The sequence below is a fragment of the Cebus imitator genome, unplaced genomic scaffold (assembly GCF_001604975.1).
Source record: "Cebus imitator isolate Cc_AM_T3 unplaced genomic scaffold, Cebus_imitator-1.0 Scaffold352, whole genome shotgun sequence".
NCBI lineage: Eukaryota > Metazoa > Chordata > Mammalia > Primates > Cebidae > Cebus > Cebus imitator.
The window spans coordinates 1,994,627-2,008,780 of NW_016107667.1; the positions used below are offsets into that span (position 1 = coordinate 1,994,627).

Genomic DNA, 14,154 nt, shown 5'->3' on the forward strand with positions numbered 1-14,154 from the left:
GCGTCTGCACAGTCCCAGTGCTACGATACCCCGCTGTACTTCAGGTTCTTTCCCCCGATCGCTGGGGTGGCAGGAATCATCACTGTAGCAGGAATAATCACAAGCATTGTGAAGCAGATATCTGGAATAGCTGCAAGATGATCCCAATGAAAACACGTGCATGTACACACACTTGGATTCATCTGAAGTAAAATCTTTCTCTAAAAATCAAAAGAAAAACTCATTTTCTTTCACAATGTCCAATACAGATGTGATAAAAACCAAATTTTACATTTTTAGGTTTTTGCGGGTCTCTGAAGCTCCTCTCAGCACTGGCTCAGGGCATTATAGTATAGTTTTGTCTATAACCCATGAGTCTCAAGTGAGGAAAATCTCTCTCAGGGAATTTCTACTTTTGTGTTCCCAAAAGACCTTTAATAAAACCCCAGATATCTGGGTGAATATTTGAATCATGGCCAAATTTTAAGGATGGCAAGAGCCCCACGAAAAATGCTTGACAGAGTTGTAACTAGGGGAATGAGAATGGTGTCTGTCCAGAGAGGGGACTTTGGGGGGTGGCTTCATTGCCACCTCATAGGAGAAGTGAAAGGAGTCAGTGTGGGAGCAGAGTAGTTCAGGAACAATGGTGTGAAGGAATTGGAATGAAAAGGGAAAGCATTTTCTCCTCCACTTTGCTCCCATCTAGTGGGAACCCATGCCTGGGAGAGATGAACCTTCCAACCCACCCGAATAACAGGTTTGGGAGCCTGTACCACCGTAGGGATCCTTCCTGAAGCAAGGCATACAAGGAGGAGGAAGGAGAGTCATCTTATGTCCTCACAAGGGCTGGCACCAAATCACTTACTCATATTTGTTTCTCTACAAAGAGTTCCTGATGTCGGTGACTTAAGAGCTACTTACGGAGACAAAATGAAACCCCTCATCAGCTTTGGTCACGAATCACTGCTGCTTTGGGCGAGACTTTTCTCCCTAATCTTACACCCCCTTTTCACAGCCCATGGCAATGAGTAGATGATTCCAGCAACTAGTTGAGGGCCTCTATTTAGAAATAGTTTCCTTGAGTGTGAGTTTTCATGCCCAGGGGATGGTATAAGTGTCACAGATTCTCTCTGCTGGCTGAGGCGGATGGAAATGTACTTTAAAGCTCAGCATCAAAGCCTTCATGTTAGACGCTGAAAGCCTTCATTCCCTTGCCAACTGTGCTTTTTTTCTCCCATAATTAATTAATGCAGTATTAATTGTGCATGTGCTATGGAGCCGGCTATGGGAGGATAGCATGGCCTATCCACGCAGATCAGCCGGCTCTGTAAAGCCTAAAACCCAGTGGATACCATCTCCAGAGCAAGAAAAATACAGTCTGAAATTTTTTACAGCTTACAAGGCAAACACGCCTTGAGTTGAGGAGGGGATTCCCACTAATCACACCACAAAAGCCACACCTGTGTGTGGTGCATGGCGCAAAGGGCCAAGCTGCTGACAATTCTCAGGCCAGAAAGAGGGCTCTAAGGAGGGGGAGCTGGCCTGCGATTTGGCTGTAAGGTCCCGGGAACCAGCATAAGGCAAGAGAGTGGTGGGGACAGTCTTCAGAAGCCCTGCAAAGCCTAGGAGCTGGCACCAGTTCTCATCTCACAAAAGCGTGAACCCGATCTCCATCATAGGAACCACAGGGAAATGCTTAACAGAGTTGGGTGCTGGATTTCCATATTTCCTTCCTCACAAGACAATCACAGCTGAAATGGAGGACAATTTCCTGTGTCATGAAAGTACCACCATCTGCACTAAAACTGGATGTTGAGCCCCGGGAATCAAGTGAATGGTCATGATATGTGGCATTTACAGATAAGGCTCCACTGCTGATACCCCTTGTATTTCTCTTCTGGAATTAGAGAACGATATGATGACTGGGTTGGAGAGAACTGAGGAATCATACGCTCAGGATACTTCACTTTGCAGATGTGGAAACCACAGTCCTGGGAGATGGAATGAACTGCTGGGAGATGACCCAAGTCAACAGCCATGTAGAACCAGAGCTCAGGGAACTGACCCCCACAACAGCATGTTCTCTGCCCTCTTACCCTGTTGTAGAATGTTCTAGCACATATGCCATGTGGGTAAACTAAGGCACCAAATGTCAGGCAATTTTTCTGAAGCATGTTGGCTTAACATAAATTATCAGGAAGTTCAGTGTTTTAAGGTGTAAACTCAGTAATAGTATCTTCATTCAATCACAGCATCTTTCTTACTGTTTAATAACCATCTGTGAGGTAGATCATCTCTTTTAAAAAGATGGAAAATCAGAGACAAGGAACCTCTTTTTACTTCATTTAATTTTGTTTCCAACACTCCAGAATTTATACACATACCTGAGAATACTTGGCAGATAACAGTGTGCACACAGGATTGGATAGAGAAATTTATCTTGCTTCAAGTTCAAAAAAAAATTGGTTTATAGCTCTGATTTTATCCCTCTGGGTCCTCTTGTCAGTAATTTATATTATGCTTAAAAAAAATGAGCTTGCTGGCTTGGATATTCTAACCAATAGATAAAATGAAACAACTTAATTTTGTTCTTCATATCTTTAAAGATGAAGAATAGGATGAAGTGGAAAAGCAAAGTCTGGGTTTTGGAATTAGATGTGGATTCAAACTGGGGCTCCTCCACTTTCTCTTTGTGTGACCTCAGGCACGTGGTTTACCACTTCTGAGCCTCAGGTATAACAGCTACTGCGTAGTGTTTGTGATTATTCAGAATAATATATATGAAGCATATAGATAGATCGATACACACACATATATCTATAATAGTAGTGATCATTATTTCTTATTCCATACAACACTGCCATAGAGATTCTCTAGAGTGGTTTTACGATCTCAAATGGAGTTGACCTCAGAGTGGCTCATAAGGAGAAACACAGGCTCCTGTGAGCAGGCAGGGAGGGTACAATGACCAAAAAATTAAAAGCTCATTTGCAAAGAAGAGCTACTTGTGAAAAACACGAATGGGTAATAAAATCCTCACAATGATACTTCTAAAGCGGAGCTCCATAAACTGCCGGATACCCCTATAATTTTTCTTCAGATGGTGCTATTTAACACCCTAAACTTGTTTTAGGTGATTTTAAAAAAGAATTGTTACATCTTTCCTTAAAACCTTCACCATCCTCGGTGAACCACTTTAGTTAGCACTCCACCCCAAAAACAGAGAATTCAGCTTCGGCTGACCTCGTAAAATAAGGTATCCCCTGCACAGCCCTGTGCCATAAACTTTTCCTTCTAGGCATCCAATCTCCACCCCACCCCATCTACAGCTCTTTATCCATATCTGTACCTCCAGTCTGCATTTCTACTACTGGAATCGTGCAGCCCTATTAGTGCTAGTATCCATGAGAGATACTAGTATCCATGATCTGCTGGAAGCAGAAACAGAGACCAATGTTGAAAGAATGGGGTTTCATCCACCCACCCAAGATGGAAGCAGTAAATATCGGGGCAGTCTGACTAATTATACTTGGGAATTTACTTCGGCACGTGCCCAGAGCCAGAGCCAGTTTAAACGTCTCAAGTCCTGCTCTACCTCTCCTTCAGAAGAGATGACAAAAATGAACCACAAAACACTCACACATGGTACAGGCAACTGAGAGTCAGAATCCACCCATGGCAACAGCAAAAGCAGCAACATCTAAACATTCCTGCTAACATTTATCTCTGATGAAGCTGTCAAGGTCATCCTGCCAGAAACACCAAAAGTCTGAGTTGCTGATTTGTGATCTAACTCAGGCATGAAGCAAAATGGGAGAAAAACTCAGTTCTTTGAGAATGGAAACTACTGTATTTGTATATACTCAGCTTAACCAGTGCTTTCTGATAATGAAGAAGAGGTGAGAAGTAACTTAGAAAAGCACAGTTCAAGCCAACATTGCACTGAACCTTTGTCATATCTGCCACAAAGTATTAAGCAGGTATATGTAAGGGTGGCGGTGGAGCTCATGGACAGGAACTCCTCAATCTTCAGAACCCCATCATGACAAAAGAAAGACCACAGTGGTATTGAGGGTTGGGAAAATCCAAGAGGAGGCAATAGACAGGAGAAATAAGAAATGGAAATGAAGTTTCTGATTTCCTGTTGTTGTTCAAGTCCCATAAAACGGGCTGGTTCTCATCGTCTTCTATTTTTTAAGAGCTCTCTCTCTTAGTCTGCTATAGCCTTTCAGTGTTGAGTCTAGAATACAACTGGGCATCTTTGGGCTCAAATAAGTAATGCAGAGCACCAGGCAGGGACAACCCATTGCCAACACTTTCCAAACATCTGCTTCAGAACTCCGAGGAAAGGGACAGCCTGTGACTCTAATGGGGTGCCATCCTGCCCTTATCCTCCCCTTCCCTCCCCATCCCCCACAGCAAAACCAGGGCCACTTTCGCAGAGCTGATGCTGGAGGAACTGCCTTAAATGTACACAGAGCTCACTGCATGAAATGTGAAGTGAAAGAAAAGGTCAGTAAACCTCTGGTTATATATTTTTTTTCTTAAAAAAAAAAAAGACATCTATAAATAGCTGCATTTATTGAAGCTGCTTCCTTATCAGGAAGCATGGAGCTAGGAATTAACGTTTGCCTGCATCGGAAATTCTTTCAGACAGCAAACCCAAAAAGGAAATTTCCCTTCCAAAGCATCCTGGCTGTTCTGCTGTGGGCTGTTTTTGCTCTTCAAGCTGTTTGAAGCAGCTCACCAGGGCCCTCATACAGCCACGTGTGCTGAGGGGAAAGTAGAAAGCCTTCAAGCATTTGAATGTAAAAAGTGAAGGCACCCAAAAGAAGGCTCAAGGGGGAACGAAGTATAAAATGCCAGTGGCTGGTCGGCTTTGTTAGAGGTCATTACTGCTTTGTAAGACACTGACAGAGAATTAAGTCTCTTCTCCTTGTCCTCATCTCAACTCTGCTGGTGATATCACTGCACGTCACAGGCAGCTGTGAGGAGAGGCCATTTTTGGAACACTGATGTGATAGCAAAGGACAGGGGAGGACTTGATAGGTATCAGAAGAGCGGGGAAGGCTAAAGAAGGAGATGTGTAGATTCAGGCAAGACCGTGAAGAAAGCTCCAGATGGAGGGAGGGAGGTGTGGGTAGGAAAAGGTCCTGGGATGGAGTGCCCTAGAGCAAAACTGAGTCCCTAGAAATCACAGGGGACCATCTGAAAGTAAAGCTTACTTCTATCGCGATAGGAAAATTAGTCTCAATATGACACAGACAGAACTCTAGGTCCTTTCTTGAATGAAACAGATGGACAAGGACGTGCATGTTTCCCTTGGGTCCTGCATGGGGAGGCCACCTCCTCACGGACTATCCGCCATAGCCGGAAACGGAAATGGAACTCTGGTGAGCTACCTGACCACTGCAGGCTGGGCGCCATGCCAGGCGTTATACAGAAATGAGCTCTGATACTTCTAAGAAGCCCTCATTAGTAGGCGTCATTAGAAACCTGAGTCTTAGAGAGGTTAAATCATCTCTCTAATAGAAAGAGCCAACCCTGAAATTAAAGTCCATTCACATCTATCCGGACCCGAGTCCTTTCTATGACCATGGTTTGTTATTTGGAGACTTCAAAAAGCAGTGGGCCCCTGTTGCTAGAAGGCCACCCCTGGCAAAATGCTGGGGAATTGAACACTGGATTGAGCCCTCTCAGAGCTAGCCCATCAGGGCCTACAGGGCCAGCCCTGGCATTCTGGTTGCAGGGAGAAATTCAACTTTAACCTGAGCTCACAAGAGTGCAGAGGGGGAGGCAGCAGGACTGGTGAACAAAACCAGAATGTACTATCCATAGGGACAGGCTGTTATGCTGATGCCTCTACCTCATGCTATTGAGAGGGAGAAGCCAGTCTGCCGGGGATTCAGCACAACCGTGTGATCAGGTGGCATCACTGGAACCATATCTGTCCTGTCCCTGTACCCGGGCTTCAGCAGTCAGCAGTGCCCCTACTTTCAAGTCCAAGAAACTCTGTCATTATGTTTTCTCCTAAAAATGCTGAAAGGTGGTTTCAAGAAGTAGCAGTCACATTCGGCCCTTCACATGCTGTGTGAACCTGGACAATCCAGTGGACCTCTTGGAGCCACGGTCGGCTTGTCAAACCGAATTAACCGCACCTACTTCAAGGACCACTGCACAATTAAGTGAGACAGTAAGTATGAGCGCGTCTTGTTACGTATAAAAATATAAAATAATAACGATGATCATGTTCAGCTCCCAGTTTTGCCTCTTTTTTTGGGAACAAACATAATGTGAAAGTATATATAATTGTTGCTCCTACCCAATTAGACAAGAGAGGCAGTGCATCCCTTCTCACTATCCTGGTTCTAATATAGCTTTGCCTGTCACGTGGCTGTCTTAAATTCAGTTACTCTGCTGAAAGGCAAAACAGCCGAGTGGGTGAGCAGCAAGGTAACTTTCCAAAGGAAGGCATTAAATTAAATTATTAAACATACACAAGCCGGAGTAGTAATGTAAGAATTCTGAAAGATTCACAAGGAAAGGAAAGAGAGCCAAGGGACTATTTCTGGTGTTCTGACTCCAGAAAATGCCGAGCAGCTATTATGGCTATTTATTAATCCACAACATCATAAACCCTAACCCTATTAAATATGATGAATGAGTCCTAGGTTCCGATTTTTAAATATCATTCACAGGGATTGTAAAAGGCCAAATGGACACCGCAAAATGCAAGGTCTGCGGGCAAATGACACAATGTCAACTAAATGTGAGATGATCGTGTTTAAAAGAAATTTAAAACAAAGACATTTAATTATTTAAATTCTGCCCCATCAATCTGAATGATACTTACACTGCTATCGTTAAGGCTGGGCCTGCCCATCACCGTCTGAGGCCCAGCGTTTCATAAGGTAAATCTCTGCCAATCAGCAAGCTGGCAAGCACCTCATCAGGTGCTTTAATTGCCCCCTTCAGCAGCCTCTCCCCCAAGAGTTTAGAAAAAGGGTGGCCTTTGGGTAGGCAAATCAGAAAACGTCCCTCCCTCACGAGACTACAAGTCTCCTGGTGAGAACTGGGCAAAGGCATCCTTTGCTCCCAGCAACAGCCCCTCTCTGCTTAGAGTCAGGAGTGATCCTTCCGGAGCACCCTCGGGGGTCCTCGGTCTTTCAAGTGTTTTCAAGCTACGATGCAAGGCTTATGTTCCTTGAAAGAATGAAACTTTTTGTTCCACCTGTCTGCTGTAATTGTTGTACTTTGGCTTTTCCATCCTCTAGCTTCAAAAAAAATTCAGCACCCTTTATGGAATAAGAGGAAGAAGAAGAAAGAAATGATGCCCTTTCTATCCTCTCAACAAACATACTTGTGTTTGCTCTCCCGATGAGCAGGGGAGTTCTGCTGTTGAAGGGCACTGTCCTGCTCATCTGGGCAGTGAGTCAGAGCAGGATGGCACAGGGCTGCCTTCTTTCCCCGGGCGCTCCTCCTGCCCTCAGCCCAGGCTGCTTTGCCAGTCCTTTTTCAAGTCCTCACTAATCAGCAGGTAACACTTTACTCCGTTTATCACTTTGCTTTTATCACTGGCAAATAAAAGCAAAAGGCATCACTCTCTACCTCTCAATAACTTGCTAATTTGTTATGCTGTGTCTTCAGTTTGGGTCTAGCTCTGTTTGCAGAATAAAATGGTGAGAAGCTCTCTGTATGAGAATCTTAAATATTAAGATCTCTGCTCCCCTCAACCCCCACCCACAAGAATATATGTTGAATTACAAATGAAAAGAGACAAAGAAAGAATTAAGAGAGAGGATTTATCCGATATCAATGGAAAATAGTGAAAAGAAGTCACTTCGAGACATACCAGTCTGGTGAGTATCTCTTTAAAATAAGCAGCTAAAATGCCTTCAACTTAGCAATACCATAAATGTCCTGCTGCTGTCTTGGCTTTGAGATTCTTCCCCGTACTTTCCATGAGCATTCCACTGGGAATTGTCTGGAATCCCAGATTAATAACCCAATTCCCTGGTTAGAATATTTATTTTCTTTTAGGTTTGGAAACTCAGCTGGGATGCATCTTCAACTGTGTGGCACAGCTTCAGTCATCGTATGGGTTATACGCTCCTCTCAAACAGGATGACAAGCAGCAGAATCCTAGAACAGGGGCAGGAGGGCGGAAGCTCAGCCTCATTCGGAAAGCCCCAGCTGAGGGCAAACAACAAGAGCCTGGGAACCTCCACTTCCAGAGGATTCAATACAGATGTCAGAACGAGTGGTGTCACAACAGGTCTCATGCAGATTACTAAGAAGAAGTATATTGAGTTAGGCTGCCACAGAGTAGGCATTCAGGCAAAGTCATCACCATAACCTGAATCCATAATCTAACTACTGATGAAATGGCAAGGTTTCCAGGAATATGCTACAGTTCTACATTTTATAGTTGTCTACGTGGGGAATCTATCCATTCTTTGAAGGGTGATATGAAAGCCGTTCAACAGCAGATAGAACAGACAGAACAGCAATTAGAATAGATTCCAACCATAAGCCAACACTACGGCCACATCAGTGAACACTGGCTAAGTGTCAATGCTGAATTCATCCATCCATCCATCCATCCATCCATCCAATCAACCAAAAAATATTTACTAAACACATACTTTATGGTGGTATAGTGGATATAAGATCCTAGGCTCTGGAGTCAGCCAGAACTGAGTTTGACTCTTGACTCTCTCTCTACTGGTTCTGTGATTGACCTTGAAAAATTACTTAAATTGTCTAAGCCCTAATGTGTGACATGAAGATAAAAGAAGACCTACCTTATAGGTGTTGTGAGAATGAATTAAAAGAATTCCTGTAAAGGACTTCACCCAGTATCTGGCACAGGGTAATCCCATGATAAATATTAGCTATTATGGTTGTGTGCTAGACACACAGAAGGAGCTACTAAAATGCTGGTAAGCAGCACAGATGCAGCTCAATAGGCAAACTGTCTACTCGAGGAGAAATTCAAGTGTTACTATGGAAGAAACAATTCAAAGTAAGGAGAAAGATGCCTTCGATGAGAATCATAGTATTTTAAAGTTAGGAAGGCTGTTAAGCATTTTCTTGTCCACACACAGTATTTTATACTAGGAGAACTGCGTTAAATTACTCATCTGGTAATCAATGGAGGAAAATGGTGAAAAGAAGCCACTTCGAGGCATACCAGTCTGGTGAGTATCTCCTTAAAATAAGCAGCTAAAAATGCCTTCAATTTAGCAATACCATAATGATCTACTGTGGTAGAACAGCAGAACTAGCTAAAAGTTAAGCTCTCCTGACCTCCAGTTTGGTGTGTTTGTTTGCTTGCTTGCTTGTTTCATCATGATAGCATCTCGTGTAAGACAGTTAAGGAGCTTCCATATGTCAAGGCACCCAGAGGTAAACCAGGAGCGAGGGCTCCTGGATGTTGCAAAATATAGGAATAAAAAGTTACGAAAGAAATCTCAGCCTGTTTGTGATGAGTATTTGATATTTTTTTCCTCTGTGCTAGAATTTAAGTTCCACAGAGCAGGGGAGTTTTTTCCGCTTTGTTCATTTCTGCACTCCCAGGACACAGAAGAGTGCTGGGCACAGCAGAGGCAATCAATAACTATTTGTGGGATGAATAAATGAATAAATTAGGCAGCAGAAGCGTTCTGCCTGGGTGGCATGAGCATGTTCCATCCCGAGGCAAACATTTCTGAAGTGAATCGGTCACAAGATGACTTCCGGAGGAAAATTTGCTATCACCTGGCTGCTGTTTCTTTTCCAGTTGTGTCTGCTCCCATGGTGCCATAACATTCCAGTTTCCTAAGGACACTGATGTTCCCAGCCATGACCCCGGCACCTTTACAGTTCCAACCTCCTTAAAAGTGGAGGAAAAGATAGCAGAATAGCTCTGTGTCCTTTACCTCCCTGCCCAAGTGAAGTGGAAACGTCTTGACCACAGTAGGCAGCAACTTTGTAAAAACTGATGGAAGCAGCAAGCTGCAGGAGGGAAAGGGTTCCCATGCCCCCAACTCCTTGCAAACATCCCAGCAACCATCTACACTGTGGGGGCAGAAGACATAAGCCAGCAGTGTTCCCCCAGGAACCCCAGTATCACAGTCATCTCATTCCTTGAATTATCAGAGAGAGAAAGGAAGAACTTGTATCCTCTGTCTCCTATTGCCCTCTGCATTCAGAAAGCAGCCTTCTGGGGAGGGTGGAACAGGAGGAAAGGAACCTGGGAGCATCACCATGCCAGAGAGAGATGGTGAGCAAGACTGGGCCACCATTTAAGTCATTGAAAGGGCCAAGGTGGCCCCAAGTGTCCTCTATAACCTAGTCTTGTGCCGTCAAGATAACAATCAAGGCAGAGAAGCTGGCATTTTCTTGGACACTGTAAAGAGGGCAGGAATCAGGTGATTCAGTCTCTCCAGCTGCTCCAGTCCCGTTTTATCACCTGAGCTGGGTGGCAGTAAGAGAAAGGCAGACAAAAAGGACACAGCAGATGTCAACGGCCTTGGAGACCAGTTATCAGCAGCACAGGTGTGTACGTCCCCAACCTCTGCCAAGTTGCAGCTGAGGGATGAGATGGGGACGTGGTGGGCCAAGGGGTAGAGATGATCTGGGAAGGAAAGGTGAAAGCACTACGGACTGCAGCTGCTAAGGCAAAGCAAGCACAAGAGAAGCAAGAGAGAGTGGAGGAGACGTCGAGAGAGGGTGAGAGGGAGGACCTAGGCAGGCCTAGAAAAAGAAGGGAAAAAGTAGCCAGCACAGGCAGGGAGGGGAGGGCGGGCCCTGGAAAGAAAGGAAGAGCGCACAGCTTAAAAGCAAAGCAGGAGTGAGTCTGACTCACAAACTGAGCAAAATTTAGGACCAAAGAAAATATTAAAGTTGAGTAAGCGTGAATTTGGGAATACAGATAAACTTTGCACACACACAAAAACATCTTGTCTACTAGGAGATTTAGTTGGCTCTGCCATATACTGCCTGTTTCCAGGGTTTTTTTGTTTGTTTTTTTGTTTGTTTGTTTTTTAAACATGTCATAGGGAAGAAATTAACACACTGAGAATAAGGAACAGGAACCTGAAACTTTTCAAAGACAATTGGGGGTAGGGAGGTGTGAAAGATTCCAAAGCAGCATGGCGAAGTCCTGTGAAAACCACCTCAGAGCTTGCCCCTCTCTGGCCTGGAGCCCACTGCCTGCCCCCCACACCCCCTGCCGCTGCCCCACACCATCTATCGTCTGCCCTTCTCGGGTCACGGACACTCACGCAGGTGCGCAGGCAGGCGGATCGAGTCTTCCTCCATCCTGAGCGCTCGAGGCACTGGAACATGAAGTGGCGTTGAGGAAGCGTAACTCGGCACTGGACTCTCTGGAGGTGTATATGAAATTCGTTCCTGCTGTTAAAAATAAGGGCAGGAAGAGGGGAGAGGGGAGAGAGATAATGAAAGCTTGGAATGGAGATGCCAGATCATCTGGGGGGGCGGGGAGCAAAAGGGAGGTGGGGCACTTGCACTACCAGCTTCCCAAGCAATCCGGCCGGTTGTCTCTGTAGAGATGCTGTATACAGTTGTCTTTCAGATGCCTAGCACTGGGGCTATATAACAAAACTCTGCAATCATTGAAAACGGCCATTACGTTGGACTCAGGTCAATAGGTGTACACCCTGTGGTTTGTGCAAGTAAAGAGGGACAAAAGGGAACAAAAAAATATGTTCAAGAGAACGGCAACTTTCTAAAAAATGACTTGCCCAAGTCACTAATGCCATCAATCTACTAATGCCACATTTCCTCTTCTGTAGCAATGTTCCCAGCTTCTAATCAAAGTATGATTCTAGATTCACTTCCACAGAGAGTCAGCCGAACAAGTAAAGTGACAGCTTCAAAGATGAGTTCTAGATTTAGAACTTAAATCCAGAAGCAAGATGTTTCTATTGTCCACATCTCACCATACAGCAACCACAACCAAAAATACCCAATGTCTAATTTCTTCCTTCATTGCAAGGAATTATCTGCAATAATAATGAATATCTCCTTGTTCCTTCATTCTCCATCTCAGAATCAATATTTCCTTTCCCTCTGAAGTATTTCATAGTTCATTCAAAGAATTATTTGAATTTAAAAGAAGTACTGTCGGGCCACTTACTGACTGTCAAAGGGTGGGGAGAGCTTCAGTGGATCCTCCATTTAAATTCAAACAAGCAGCACTTGCTAGATCAATTAAAACAAACTAGATGAAGTGGGAAGGATTGCTGTGAGTTTTAAGTTAAAATACAGCAAATAATGGCAAGAAACCAACTATTGGGTTCAGCAGAACAGCAGTGCAATTTGTATCTTAGATCAACATACCAACTAGGTTGATTTGCAGTCCATAGGTAAACATAACTTCAGGAGTGTCTGTAGTTTAACAGGGTAATGTAAAGTGGAACACACAATGTCCAAAAACATGGTGGACAGGAAAGACCAGTAAGATGCCACCAAGAAAATAAAAATCAGGAGCAAAAGAAAATCGTACTTTGAAGTAAAGGGAAGGCGGTGTTTACATTTTGGAAATATAATTCTTTAACATTTTACATCTCATCAAATGTGCAAAGGGAAGCAGGGAAGTCCCCGGCCCCATAACCAAATTAAAGTTTCTCCTCTGCTCATAGCCTGGAAAGTTTGGCAGTTGTGGGAGGAAGTTTTGATTTTAAATGAATGTATACATATTGTTACAATCTCCAAATGAAATTGCTATACCTTCCCTAAGGCACCCACCAGAAGCAACTAGGGCAGTTGGAATATTTCTGTTTAATCATACATCCTGAAGTTTCCTGGTGAATTTATTAATGAAGGGCAGGCACATATATCCCAGGTTTCATGTCTGTGTCAATTAAAATGTCCTGTGAAAAGTCACCCAGAGGCAAAACCTTCAACTGCACTTTTCTTGAACTTTACCAAGCATCACACTCATTTTGAGAAACTTTAACTTAAGGATAGGTTATACTTTTTGGTGGTTTGGGATAGTTTAGGATGAACAAAGCAAACACACACACACACACACACACACACACACACACGCACACGAAACAGAAAATCTGCTCAGAGGTTTTAAAGGTGAGGTGGACTTTTGAGCATTTTAAAAGTGTTTTTCTAATTTAACAAATTCTCCACACTCTTCAACTCTTGTCTGACACCCCCCCAATCCCTTTATATATCTAGATATCTACTATTAACTTTATTCTCGGAAATAGCTTTCTGTTTTGTTAGGGATTTTGCAGAAGTGAAACTTGGTGAAGAAAACAGCAGGCAAAGGGTCTTCAAATGGCCCTGCACTAGTGCAAGGAAAAAACAAGGTATCAGTTTGAAATTCAGTGACTCTTCTTTCCCTTGAAGCAAAGAGAAACAAGACCTCTGGCTAGTTCACCAGCATGCAGCCGCCTCATCCCGGCCTCCCCCAGCTCCACCAAGGCAATCTGAAAGAAACCCAGCACTCCAGGCTGACCGCACTTCATTTCTTGGGAACTCCATCTCCAGCCTACTGACAAGAGAGTCTGGTTAGCTATTACCCTGAAAGTGTATATCCTGTGATTTACTAAATCATCATTTGCATCAGACCTTCATTTCACTGTGCTCTCGTTAAAAGCAACCCGCTGGTGTGCTTTCACTTCTACATGGCTCCCTGACCTTACACTGAAACACCACGCTTCTGCACCTGCTCTGGGATTTGATGCCATCCCCCACAAACCCAGTCCCAACAATTTTAGATGGAGACAACTGTGCTATTTCATGATGAAAACTTATAAAAGGAAGGCCAGAGATGAAGAAGCTGTGGTCCACCGATCTCCTCCCATTCCTGATGGTTTCTGCTCAGCTGGAGGACGGTTTTCCACACCATAAGCTCTTTTTCAAAGGTTCAATGAAGAGACATGTCAGCAACAAAAGAGAGGTTACCTTGACCAAGACGGACAAATGCAAAATGTGCTTCTAGGGCCTGAGAGTACTCTTCTGGCAACCATGGCACGCTACGGTAGCTCTGGGCTCAGTGGCTGCAGAGCACTTGGGGACCCCAAAAAGATGCTGTACAGTGTGTGGGCTCCGTTCCAAGGAGAACAAAACACAGTCTCGGGAATCCCACATGACAGACACTCCTTTTGTCTCTCTTCTTGTGAATCTCTACAGTGACTCTCACAGTCCTCG

The 14,154-nt window shown here is 44.1% G+C and overlaps 1 protein-coding gene across 4 annotated transcripts in view; it reads right to left on the reverse strand.

Annotated features, from left to right (window-relative positions):
* Window positions 1–14,154, reverse strand: part of ETV6 (ETS variant transcription factor 6) — a 251,428-nt gene that overhangs the window by 132,735 nt on the left and 104,539 nt on the right. For 2 of the 4 annotated variants that reach the window (XM_017506269.2, XM_017506271.2), the window contains one exon: window positions 11,247–11,376. The exons of 1 other annotated variant lie outside the window; for it this stretch is intronic. In XM_017506269.2, coding sequence (XP_017361758.1) covers window positions 11,247–11,376 — 130 coding nt within the window. The remainder of the gene's footprint in view (window positions 1–11,246; window positions 11,377–14,154) is intronic. One more of the 4 variants, XM_017506270.2, reaches the window with a different exon arrangement.